The 13,172-nt window shown below is 36.0% G+C and overlaps 1 protein-coding gene across 6 annotated transcripts in view; it reads left to right on the top strand.

Annotated features, from left to right (window-relative positions):
* The window catches only part of PRKD1 (protein kinase D1), a 141,887-nt gene that overhangs the window by 68,505 nt on the left and 60,210 nt on the right, over nt 1-13,172 (top strand). For all 6 annotated transcript variants that reach the window (XM_064460183.1, XM_064460185.1, XM_064460184.1 and 3 more), the window contains exon 2: nt 3,822-3,960. In XM_064460183.1, the coding sequence (XP_064316253.1) occupies nt 3,822-3,960 (139 nt within the window). The remainder of the gene's footprint in view (nt 1-3,821; nt 3,961-13,172) is intronic.

Raw genomic sequence — 13,172 nt, 5'->3', positions numbered from 1 at the left:
TATAGTGTTGTAGTACCAAGCAGTGTGGCTGCTTTTTGTTTACTTTTGTTTGTGCATATCAACATTATTGTTGGCAGGAATAAGCTTAGCTGAGGGAATATTTTTGTCACTGTTGCAACAGTTGGTCCTTACACAATGTTTATTTGGAGAATCGTACCATCAAAATGGCTTTCTTGGCATCAGAGTACTGTATCTGAGGAAAACTATCTTGAACCCAGAAGATAGTTCTTGTGTATAATTTACAAAAAAATGTTGTGATGGAATTTATTTTTCTCTACCGAGTCTAATAAATGATACTTCAAAATACACATATTTATACATATACATGTATAATACATGTAATATAGTAAATACTTTTATAGGTAGAAAAAACAGAGCTACTCTGAAAAGACCAAATAGAATGGGAATATAAAGAGAGGACAAACAATTTAAGTCGTAACAAGTTCACAGGGAAATGCCTGAACTGTCTCTGAAACCCAGTGAAATGAGAAAATTCTTTCAGTGTTCGAAAAAGATCAGCCATGCCCATTTTGAAAGATATTTTTAATTTTTCGCTGATTCTGTAAGAGAAAATTATCTGTCTTATGACATGCCATCAGGCTTGTATACTGTAGCGAGATAGGAATCTGTTTAATTAAAATTATAATCCCACCAGGATTACTTTCTCATGCATGTTCTAAATTTAAAATGTTTAGGAGAAGAGTGAATCTGCCTGCTGCCAGCTCAAGTGCTGGACTGATGGAAGAATGGCTTCTTCAGCCATGGAACACCATGACATGGGCATTGGAGTGACTCCAGCAGGCTTTTAGGTTCAGCTCAGTGCTGCTAAATCAGGTGTTGAACGACCCTGTAAGACACTTGGGTGTTTCTTAGTGCCTGTGCCGTCTACTGTTCTATTACCTAGGCTATGCTAGCACCTGGATGGAGGAAGAGAGTTACTGCAGTTCAGATTACATCTCCTTCTGAAAGCTTTGATTCACTCCTCATTACACCTGATATAAAGCAAATTTCTTTAAAAGCTAGAGTAACTATTTCTCATATAAGCCATGAATTAAGTTTGTTCTCGAACTAGGAAAATGCTTTTGGAACTAGGTTGAATTAGTTATTATTTTAATGAGATTGGGAAACGGTATGGCTTATTCTTACAGTTTTAATCCTTAATATTTACTGCATCCTAAGTATGTGATACGTGAAATATTTTATCTTCACATTTGGGACTGTGGGAGAAAATTTACGTTATGTTGTTTTTGTGCAAGATTAAGAATATTCCATGTAAGTGAACGTTTTTTTAGGATTTTTGCACTGTTTCTCAGAAATTCCTCCCGTAGGTGAAAATTGCTGTTGTTACTATCTTTAGGAGTTTATTTCAATTATACTGAAACTTTAAGTCTCTCTTGCCCCTTCTTCTTTGGTTAAGATGATAAAGGATATTACTTTAGCATTAAAATATAGCTAAAGAGTAACAGGAAGACACAAAGACACACAGATTTACATTCTTACTTGATGAAAATCGGTTTTGTCTGCATTCTCTTTCCAAAATTCTGGTGGTTTACCTTCTTGGTAAACTTGCTTCCTTAATATTACATCTTTTTTGGTAATTGAATAAAAATTTAATATTTTGATACGTAGACACCAATAATAATGCCTGCATACAGTCAAGAATGGTTCCTGGCTTCCCAGGAAAATGCACTTTTCTAAGAGCGTATGAAGCAAGTAGAAGATGCCTGCACAGTGGAATCATCCAAATATGGCAGCATTTCGTGACTTCACTGGTTATTTCATGACAGGATGTGACTTTTGGCTGGCTAGCAACTCCCTTAGAAGTGTGGCCTATATGACAACTTTATTTTAAATAAACAAGAATTCAGTATCCATCATCACTAATTTTATTGCAGTGGATGTTGCTTCTGTAACTTTTGAATGTGGTAATGCATATCTTTTACAGAACTAAGTTAATCAGTGTTCATTATTTTACAGAGGAATATGAAAATAGAAAATACTGTTTTTGCTCCTCTCTTAACAAGACTAAAACCATGCATAATGTTTTCAGAAGGCAACAGACCAAACTTTTAGAGAGCGAGTTTTTGGTCCACATAGAGATGGTAGAGTGAGAAATATTTTGGCAATGTGAATTGAACATGGCATAGTAAGCCTTTTCCAGCTTTACGAACGTGGTAAAGTACACCATGCTGTCATTGTGACCATTCATTCAGCTGAAACTGTGGATATGAATGGTTAACTGATTGCTAGGAAAGTTTTACAAATATGTATCTCTCTTACATATGTAATTGTAATGCCTGTTTAGAAGTGCATATGTTGATGTTGGTGCCAACCGTCTCAAAGTCTGGGAAGAGATTGCCAACTCTTTCCGTTCATAATTAGTAGATGATAGAGGTGCTCCAGGAGATGGTCTTGAAATAGTATGTTATACAGATAAGTGATCTACCTAGGATTTTTAATGTGGTGCACATGAGCAAAAATTCTGCATCTTTAAACATATGCACTATAGCAGAAATTTTCAGATATTCTGTGAGAATGTTTTATGTTTCAGAGTCGGGAAATGGATTCTGTTCAGTATAAAACCTGCACAAATAACTATATATAGTAGCTCATTTTTCAGGCAGGTAATCTACCCAACCAAGAATTAGTGGTGGGTTGGTACATACGGTATAATCTGGAATAAGATAGACAAAACCTCAGAGATTTAGATGCATTTCATTTAAACCAGAGATCTGACCATTTTGTGTCTCTTCAGTACATGCTTTAAAGCTTAAAAATAAAGTATAACTTTCTTGGGATACTTGGATAGGTTCCAAAGCTTCCAGTAACCAGTAATGAATATATTGTTTTAAAGTACTTTTTGTTGGGTTCCTTCTATTCTGCATTTTTTTCAAAGTAATCATAACCTCAAAACCTGCCAGTTCATTTCTTCTCTTGAGCTGTGCTTATCATTGTGCTCCTTTCACTGCATGTTGATAGAACTCCAGAATAATAGATGGAGTAGTTCAGTGATGTAAAATTGAATTGAATCTTTTGTATCAGAAAAAGGGTGTCTTAACTGTGTTTTCAAAACAAAATCTTAGTTCTTTTAAGCTGGGAGTGTGTGTGGAAAAAAATTAACTGTGCTGCAGCAAAAAAAAAAAAAGTTGCTTAGATAACAATCTCAAGTTTAGTTTATAATCTCTGAGGTTCTTTAAATCTTCTTTAGTTTAAACAGGATTTAATCTGATTTCAAAGCTCCAACTTCTTTGCATCGAAATAGAGGGCTAAGTTTTATGTATCTACTAACTTAAGGTAGTATTTGTCTAATAACTTTAGTCTCAATAAATAGGTGTTTCCTAATAAGCTATCATTTAAGCATTACTTCTTAGGCAGAGCTGAAAAATATTTCTTCTGGCCTCAAGGCTTCTTTTTGGCACTAATTTGGGGAGACATCATAGAACAGTGGAATAATATAAACTGTAAGGGTGCTCCATAGGTCGTCTAGTCCAAACACCTGCTCCAGGAGGGCCTAATTAGATCACCTGCTCAGGATCTTGTCTTTGAAAAAGTTATCAGCAGTGGCTAAGGGATGCAGTTATTTCTCTTTATTTCCTAGTGGATACCACGTTGCTCACATAGGAAGAGAAGGGCAAATGAGCTTGCTTACTTGGGGGAAAAGTAATTTTCAGAATATAGTGATAAATATTGTCATATATGAAAAAATAGGTATCCTGTTGGTACTATTCTGAGGAATGGTCTAGTCTGCCCTCAAAACTTAATTGTATTTTACAGCTGTATGTTTTACAGTATAGTAAATTCTCATGGGTTTGTATTTGCAGTTTCCTGAATGTGGTTTCTACGGAATGTATGACAAAATTCTGCTTTTTCGCCATGATCCTGCCTCTGAAAACATTCTCCAGTTGGTGAAATCAGCTGCAGATATCCAAGAAGGAGACCTGGTTGAAGTTGTCTTGTCAGGTAACTAAAAACCAATGAAAATTACTCTCATGCTTTTGCAACCAAGAACATCCACAGTATTTTTGTCCCAGTTAGGATTCAAGAAAAAGGAAATTTTGGTTGTATGGACTTTGATCTATGTTGGATCAAAATCTTTCTCAGATGTATATAGACATATTATGTCTATTAATTATTTTCTTCATCTGTTGCACTGTATACTTTTTAACAGCCTTATTTTGTCCATATGACTAGTTAAGCAACAGGTTAATTTTAATAAGCAATTTGAAATATTTGTATTCTACATACAAAAATACAAAATGAGCGAAATATCATCCCGTGTGGCAGCACATCCCTTTTCAAAGAAGCACAGTAGAAACAAAATGAAACAAGTAACAATAAAATTCAATAGATATTTTAACATTTACTTTATTAATAGAGTAGCTTGAAAATTAGAATTGGTCTTCACATATCTTGCATGAAATACCAACAGTTTAATTTTTAACTAGATAGGGTATACGTTTTTCTATTAGTCAATGCAGTCAGTTCATAATTACCTGTGGAGGAATTCCTAAGGCCATTCCTGCTAACAGTGACCTGGCTCCTTTTAAAGTAGGATTTTTAGCTTTTACCTTGTACGAAGTGCCATAAAAATGTCCACTGGAAATAGAGTAACTGCTTTTTCAAAGTGTTACCTAACAATGCCTGTCAGGGCTTCTCTGACTCTTTACATAATTTATTTTTAAAATTAGGAAAGGAAGGGAAGAGGAAAATTTAAATTCTAGGGAGGGAAGCAAATAAAATTACGGAAATATATGTTATTTATGGATGGGTGTCCAAGAGGAGTGCTAGATGCTTCTTGTATAGGACTGCTGGTTGTGTGACAAGTATAAATGATAGTATGGAAGGTAAAAAGGTGGAACAAAAGAAAATAGCTATTTCGGGCCTAGGAAATGCAAAAGCCAGGGGAGGCAAGTTGATAATATAAGTCCTTGCAAAGCCAGACAATGAAAGTTACAGTCTGAAGGTGACTAGCTGGTGAAGGGATGTAAGAAGTGTAGTATATCATGAGGTGAAAGGCCAAATTTTGGCAGCAACGAAATGACAGATGGATTTAAGGAGCATGTTTGGCCAGAAGAGTGGCCATAAAGAGTAGATTACTCTGAAGTAGGAAATAAACACAAATTATGTGACTGGAATGTAGAGGAAATCTGCCATTAGGTGTCAATAGGACTTGTCAAAAGCTTAGACGTAAGAAGGGGTGAGGTATGTGACTAGGAATGGTGCAAAGTTTACAAGCAGTAGTAGTTTACATGCAGTAGAGTGAATGCTGGAATTGTAAAGGTTGCATTTGATAAGTAAAACATAGAGAAGGTAGCTGAAGGGCTTTATTTTTGCAGTTGGAACATGCAGTTAGAACATCTGGAAAGACGCTTAAAAATAGGGAGATGTGTATGTCTCATAAAAGTAGAAACTGAATCTGTAGAAGAGTGTAGGATTAGTGAGGAGAAAGCTGAGGTCCTAATGGATGCTGAAAGGAATGAAGGTAAGAATTAGATCACATAATCTAAGACAGCTGAGCTTTTAAATATAGTTTTCTTGTGTAGGACCCTATTCCATACTCTATGATTAGAATAGGAAGAAGTACAATAAGGAATAATGCAAGTCATTCCTGTAAGTCATCATTCATCCTTATCCATATCAGGAAACAAGTTTTTCCCTTTTGAAAAGATACCAGTAAACTCTATTTCATATTCCCACAGAAAACAATGACTCCCGATCAGTAAATTAGATGCAGTGGAAAAAAATCAGCAAGGAATGTAGTGCTTTATTTGAGGTATTGTTTATATGCTTTTTGAAATGGTGACCACATATTTTCTAGTTTGCCAAAATTAGGCAAATAGCTGTTTAAATCTTCAAGAGCAGCACAATGCAGTACTTGCAAGTGATAAAGGAGAACTACACTGGTTAAGAGCACTAGGGGATTTATGGGTTTATTTTTTAGGTGAAGCATCTCTCCACAAAAGTGTTCAAGCATAAGCAACTCTGTAATATTTAGGGGAAGGCTATTAAACCAGTACTGCGTGAAAGTGTGGCTGGTACCTACCATTGTGCAGGTTCCATCTGTTTTTGCCTCTCATGCTCCAGCTTAGAGTATACACTGCTGGCTGAAGGCCTGGAATTTTTAATATCACAAACTACTGTTGTACTGTGCTCTAGAACCACGTTTTAGCTAAAGGTAAATTCCCGAAGTGCACTATTATACGCTTCCTAATAATTCTGTTATACAGTTGTTGGCAGTATTTATCAGCTGTATCATTTTATCTGGTTCTATTTACGATGAACTCATGAGAGAAATTTATCTTTGTTTATTTCCTTCTTCTTATTGATTTATGTAACCTCTGTGATGGACTATATCCCTTTTGCAACTCACTGACTGTAGCAACTGCATCAACAGTTGTACAACCGTAGCAATGTGTCATGATGGGTTAAAAAAAAGGAAAATAAAGAATTCAAGGGATCCAAATCTTTTAGAAGGTCACTGTAATGGAGGGAATATGTAGATTAAGAAAATTGTTGTATCTTAAATAAATTTATAGTGCAAAACACACATGTGACATTATGATGTATTGAGAACTAATTATATTATAGTATTTTGCATACTGCTTCATAGTTTTACAGGAAATAGAGTGTGATCATACATGCATAGTTGTAGCGTTTCTGAGTTTAATTCTTGGTTTTAAGTTGTTTTCACTGAAAGCGACTAGTAGTTTTAATCCCTGAGAATAGTTCTTGGTTCAGTTTTATCATCCTGTTAGCAGTAGTTAGTAGTTAGAATTAGTTTCTTTCTGTATCTTGTTTTTGTTTGGTTTTTGTGTCCTCTTCCCTCCCGCCCCACCTCCCCCCCCCAGTATATCTAAAGCTACTTCTGGGAAATACAAGAGGTATTACTACCTCTTTGACCAACCACCAGTCCAGTGCTAAAAGTTGTTTCACATGTTATTTTGAGAGTGTCTAATTTATGTAATCTTAACTACAGTCATCACTCATGTCGTCACTAAAATGAAGTGGCTTTTTTTACTTACAAGTCAGGGTTGAGGAATCTTAAGAGTCTTCTGGCAAGGTATACTGGTTTCCTAATTACATATGGCCCAAAGACTATAATTTTGTTTCCATGTTTGTATTGAACTGAAGTAATCATTTTTCTCCTCTCTGCCAAAAGATTTGAAAGCCTTCCTTTGGCCTTTCCTTCCGTAGCAGTGAAAAATTGTTATCTAGTTCTTATGCAAATAAATGTGTATTTATAGTATTTTATATTAGCAAAGCTGACAAAGTATTCTTTTTAAAAGCATTTATTTTTAAACTAGCTTCAGAGGCAAGATTTAGAACAGTACAGGGTACTTCAAAAAATTATGCCCTAAGCAATGATATTGCTATCAATCAAGTTCACACAATGCTAATCCAATACGTTCGAGGGTGCATACCAGATATGTACTCTGACCCTGTGTAAAAGATGGAAAATTATTTATTTTTAGATTATGATTTAGATTAGATTATTATTTAGGTTAAGTCCATGTCTCTTGTGGACTAGGGAGGCCAGAGCTGGACACAGTACAGAGCTGGACACAGTGCACAGTACTCAAGAGTGGCCGTGCAATGACATCGGTCAGCACTTTTAGGTGCAACCTGCGAGGCCCCATGATTTGTGTATATCCAGTTTGCTTAAATGTTCCTTAATCTGATTCTCCTCTGCTGAGGGTAAGTATTCCTTGCTCCAGACTTTCTCTCTGGTCTCAGGGATCTGGGGTTCCTGAAGGCTGGTCTTGCTGGTAAAGACTAAGGCAAAGGAGGCGTTGAGTACCTTGGTCTTTTCCCTAGATATTGTCACCAGGTTCCCTGTCCCATTCAGCAATGGGACACATTTTCCCTGATCTTCCTCTTGTTGCTTTAGTTAAGAAGGTGAAGCTTACTGTTTCTTCATATTTAATCAAATGGTATTCTCTTTTAATCTTGTGGAAATTATCATAGCACAACATAGTGAAATGGGACTGAAAAGAGATTGCAGGCACGCACCTCAGGTGCTGTAAGTAGGTCTGTGTTGTAACAGGTCTAAATATTAGTTCTCCCTTTTCATTGTTCTTCACATTTCTCTCCTGTTGCCCAAGTTCTGTGAGTCAGTGCTCTGCTCTTGAACTATTCTGCTTTGGTTGGCATGCCCCCATGAGTAAGAAAGCTGATTTATGTAGGGTATTAGTTATGTCTTTCACTCTTGTTATGTTTTAAGAGACAAAGCTGAAGCAGAGAATTAATACCCTTTAACAACAGTTCTTCAGCATTATCATTCCAAAAATTGTTTTTGTAAGGATGATTTCAGTTGATCTTTATCAAGCCATCGTATCACTACACATTATCAAAATACATTTCAAGGTCCTCTGGCTACTAGTGACTTAACATTCCAGTCTTTTTGTTAAAAATAAAGATACTGCTTGACAAGAAGGGCTGTGGGATTTTTTTTTTGGTTGATTTTCTAAAGTTATTTGTACCACTTTTTAGATTCTTTAACTTTATGCCTAACACGTATGCCAGTGATCCTTCAAGAATTTCAGAACATCATTATATAAAAATCTTCTATATGTTATTAGAAATTTGTGTGAAAATTATGTTCTTGCACATGACCTAAACAGATGCCAAGGATTTTACAGCAGGTAGCAGTTTATAAATACCAGAAAGACAGATCAGATAGAATGGACTAAAGCAGTCAGGAAACACTTTATTTAATTTTCTTGCCTCAAACCTATTTTATTATTTTAGTGTCAGATTAAATAGTTTTTTTAATAGCAGATCTATCAATCTAAGAGGAAATGTTTTCATTTTTAAAATATATGTACCTTAAATACTCATAATGGATGTAAGAAATTATTGCAAAAGTACATGCAATCAGAAAAAAATTGTTTTCTCTTACTTTCTGACCTTTAGATCATCAAGAATAGCATAATGTGTTTCTGAACACTGTTCTGTAAATCTAAATAGGTATTTTCAGATACGCTGTCTTTTCTGGCATATAAGATTGTGAAGTTCTTATATAATACAAATGAAACCCCAAAGAAAATTGTAGGAGTTTAATATATTTGTTACTTGAAATAACAAAATCATAAAAAGATCATCCAAATTTGAGCTTTGAAGGCAAACAATTCTGTTGCTTATTACTTTGCTAAGGTGCTGGGAAAGAATATGTGAGATGTCAAAAGTCCTCTTATAAACTAATAAACGTCATTTACAAATCTTCCCTCTCTTTGTTTTCAAAAAATGACAAGTATTTTCTTCTGGTACTGCTCTGATAACCTAAAAATTATATGAGACTTCATGGAGAACTACTGCTTAAGTATCTAGTTCATTAGTTCTGGAGTGGAGGACTTTTTTTCCCTCCCCAATTACGGTGGTATGAGTTCAGCAAGAAATATAATTTCATTCCTCACACCTCTTCATGCAACTTGCCAGAGGTTTGCCAGAGGAGGAGGAGGAGTGGAAACTGCTCCGTCACCAGTTGGTGACTTCCCAAGGAGTTTAACAACTGAGACCCAAGAAAAGGGGTGGGTCAGTTGTTTGGCACCTTTTGAGTTGCATTGTCTTACCAGATTCCTCAGTGTGATTTTCTGCAGCTGGAATTCCAGCTTTCATCAACTTGCGTTTGCTTTCGGTCTTCTTCCTGTCCTACTGCAGGAGTTTCCTGTGAAGAGTAATTGCTGAGACATGTTTTCTATATTGACATGCTGTAATACCAGCTCCTAAACACTACAGCAAGAGTGAGTAAAAGATCAGCCACACAATACCTGTTCTAATATTATAGAATTGGGAATGGTTTCCTCCCCCAGATGCACATGAACTTTAACATTGCAGAAATTGCTGGGTTTAATTAGACTCGTCTGCGAACAGTTCAGTGTTTTTTCACTAGACAACACTGTGCTCAGAAGACTTTATTTCTCTCTAAATGCAAAGGACAGCAAATGAAACTTGTAATATGTCATGGCCTGACTGATGATTACTATTAAAAATTAAACCCTTCAGTCAGATGACCCAAGGTATACAAGAAATTAAATACATTTCCTCCATAAACACTCAAGTGTCATGTCAGTTAAAACACTCAGTGTCCTCTCACAGAGGAGCCTTAACTAAATGCAGCAATTAGTTTCCACAATGTTATAATTCCTGCATCATGGAGAGGAGGAAGGTATTCCCAGTTCTGCAACGCTGGAAAAGAGAAAGAACTCATAAGCAGTCTGTAATGTGCAGGGAAGTATTCAAGCTAATGCAGACAGATTTTTATTGAAATATATTCAGAGATAGTTTCAAACTATTACAGATTTTGGCAGTAGTGCTTTACAAATTAGTTGAAGGTGGGTTGTCTTTTTTAATTTCAATAAAAAAGTCTACCTAAATATAAGGCCATAAGATTTTTTAATCACACTTAATAATTTGGATATGCCTTGAAATTATATTTTGAAGGGAGCAAAAACCCATCTGAAAACAGGAGAGAGTGGCCTTGAGTGCTAGAGTGGATGATATTGAGCACCTGAGTTGTGGGAAGGAAGGAAGAAATGCAATAATGTTCAGATGCTTATGTTGGACGCGTCGAAGAGTTTTATTTCTAGCGTACATTACAAATATGTAAATAGAATACACATTCTAAAGTTCTGCAAAATCAAGGTATATTATGGCGATTATTTTTGAATGGCATGTCTGAAAGAGGCAGTAGAACGTAGTGTTACTGCTGCAGCTTTGCTGCTGAAAACCATGTGTGCTGTGGGTTAACATCCCCTGAGGCACTGATATCTGATGTCAAAAGCTATACTGAACCACTGCATTCATTTTTTATTGCACATCAATACTGGTCAGGGTAGAGAAGGCTGAACGGTCAGTCCTAGTATTGTGGGGTTATACAATCAGTTCATATCCTAATATTATGCATTTTCTAATTTTCATTGTAGTTTACTTAATTACAAGGTCTTTTATAAAGGCCAGACAACCTGTGATTAATTTTTTTTCTTATTGTACTTATGTTCTTGGCAGTTCAAGGCATAATAAATACTATCATCATCTGGTTTAGAACTTACATTACAAGCTCTTGAAAGATACAGAAATTTATCTAGAAAAAATTATACTTCAGAGGAGTTGCTCACTGTAGCTGAAGCACTTCCGTCCATTTTAGAGAAGAGAATTGTACCTCTGGATGTCATACAGTATAACTGAAACAGTTTGTGGTAGAGCTAGAGGCTTCTGGTGATAACACAAAAAATCCAATCAGCTCAGAATGCAGCACCTGCTGTGCTTTTATATTCATAACTCACATTATGACTTGCACGTTGCATTGATGCAGTAGGATTTTAATGGAGTGTAAGAACTGTGTAACTCACCGAACAAATGTTGCGTGTCCGTCTGCTGGTCCGGAGGAGGTAAGCGCGGGCTATCGCAGTCAGCCAGGTGAATCCTCGTTCAGTGCCAGTACAGATTCTGGCATTTTGGAAGTGAAAGGCTGGGCATTATTATGAGAGTGGCAGCAAAAGGTGCGTTGGGTTACAGATTCAGTCAGCTGCACGTTAAAAGAGGAAAAGGGAACTTCCGTTATGAACATTGGTAGTCTTCATATCATCTTATTTTTACGTTTTATCTAGTTTTCCTTACTTTACGGTTTGTTTTTGGTTTGTGGTTGGTTTTTAAAAAATATTATCTGTTTTAGCACTTTGTTGACTTCATGGGATTCTGGTAGTGTTTGTATAGGTGATATGGGGACACTTCTGAAAGGTATTAACACCACAGATTTGTATGTCGAACCTGGTTGGTTTATTAGGCTGCACCCCTGGGCACTCATTAAACAGTATCACTAATACCATTCTGTCAGTAACATGCTGCTTGCCATGTTGCTGTTTTCTTAGCTGTACATTTCCAGTTTAATTTCTTCTTCGGAATATTAGAAAAGTTCATCTGGTCTCCTGATGCACAAAAGAGGAAAGTTCTTCATTACTGTTGTGGAAGTCGCCACTAGTGTGTTTACTGAAACTGACATTTACTTAGTTAAACTGCATTTCAGACAGAAGAATCCAAATCCTTGCAGGAAGGATTTTATCAATTTATATTTATAGAAAGGGTTCCTTTTGACTAGAATACTCTCAAAAATTAGTAGGCGGTCCAAACTGGGAAGGTACAGAAGTTGCAGTCAAAGTTATAATCAAAGGTGGCTGTAAATGAATAGTCAGTCATTCATAAACACTGAAAGGAAGAGAAGCCAGAAGTTGCATCTTTGTAGGTCTCTCTCTAAAATGCTGTCTTACTGTTTGCTCAAGAAAAGGAAGTAAACTTATGTAAGGTAGGTTTGAGAAGTGTACTTCAGTCTTGATGTGACCTAAGCAGCATTTGCTACAATCTTCAACTGGACCTGTGAAACGGTAACTTTCATGTTCTACTAATGAAATAAAGCATGCGAATGCGAATCATCAAAGTAACGTAATGTAAAATTCACAATAGGTTTGAACAGAATGGAATATGCTTGCTCTGAAACTCTCTTCTTTAAACTTAGTTTAACTAGCTCCTAGTTTTTGAAGCTGTTTGGTGTTCTTTTGATTTGAATTATTTCGAATGCCATTTGTTAACACCAATAAAGACACGTTAGTGGTTGAGAGGTACAGCCCTTCATACCCTTTCTTTCTGGAGAGGTTAACTAGTTCAGTTTTTACATTACATTATTACGTGAGATCTGGATTGTAGATGAGTTAACCTCCTCCTAAAATGAAGGATGCATTGAAGTTATTATTTCAAGCTGTCTGTAGGTGCAGCCACCACCACTTCATCTGCGTATTTGTGACCTTTTTTAGAAGAACTATATTTGCCGTTTTCACCTGAAATGGAAGCACAGACTTGGTAGAGCAAGCTGACAAATGAGTTGCTGTGACTCTGTACTTTTATACTCTGACGCTTTTTGGATTCTTTTTTTCGAGGACGTAAGCAAACAATTACTTTAGAGGCCTTCAGACTTATGTTCTTGCCAGCATAGTTTATGTCCTATGCTATACCTTGTTCATGAAAGTTTATTGAAAACTGCTGTGTAAATTTGCCAAGTCTTTTCATGCTATATAGAGCAAAGAACAATTTTATATTTACAATTTTAATATTAGTTTGCTTATAAAAATTCTTTCTATTTTTACCAGGGCAAAATGGCATGGGGATATAAGAGATTTTTGCCT

The sequence above is a fragment of the Phalacrocorax carbo genome, chromosome 9, assembly GCF_963921805.1.
Source record: "Phalacrocorax carbo chromosome 9, bPhaCar2.1, whole genome shotgun sequence".
NCBI classification, from domain to species: Eukaryota; Metazoa; Chordata; class Aves; order Suliformes; family Phalacrocoracidae; genus Phalacrocorax; species Phalacrocorax carbo.
Note: the sequence above shows the minus strand (reverse complement) of the source record. Positions and strands in the feature narration are given on the sequence as shown.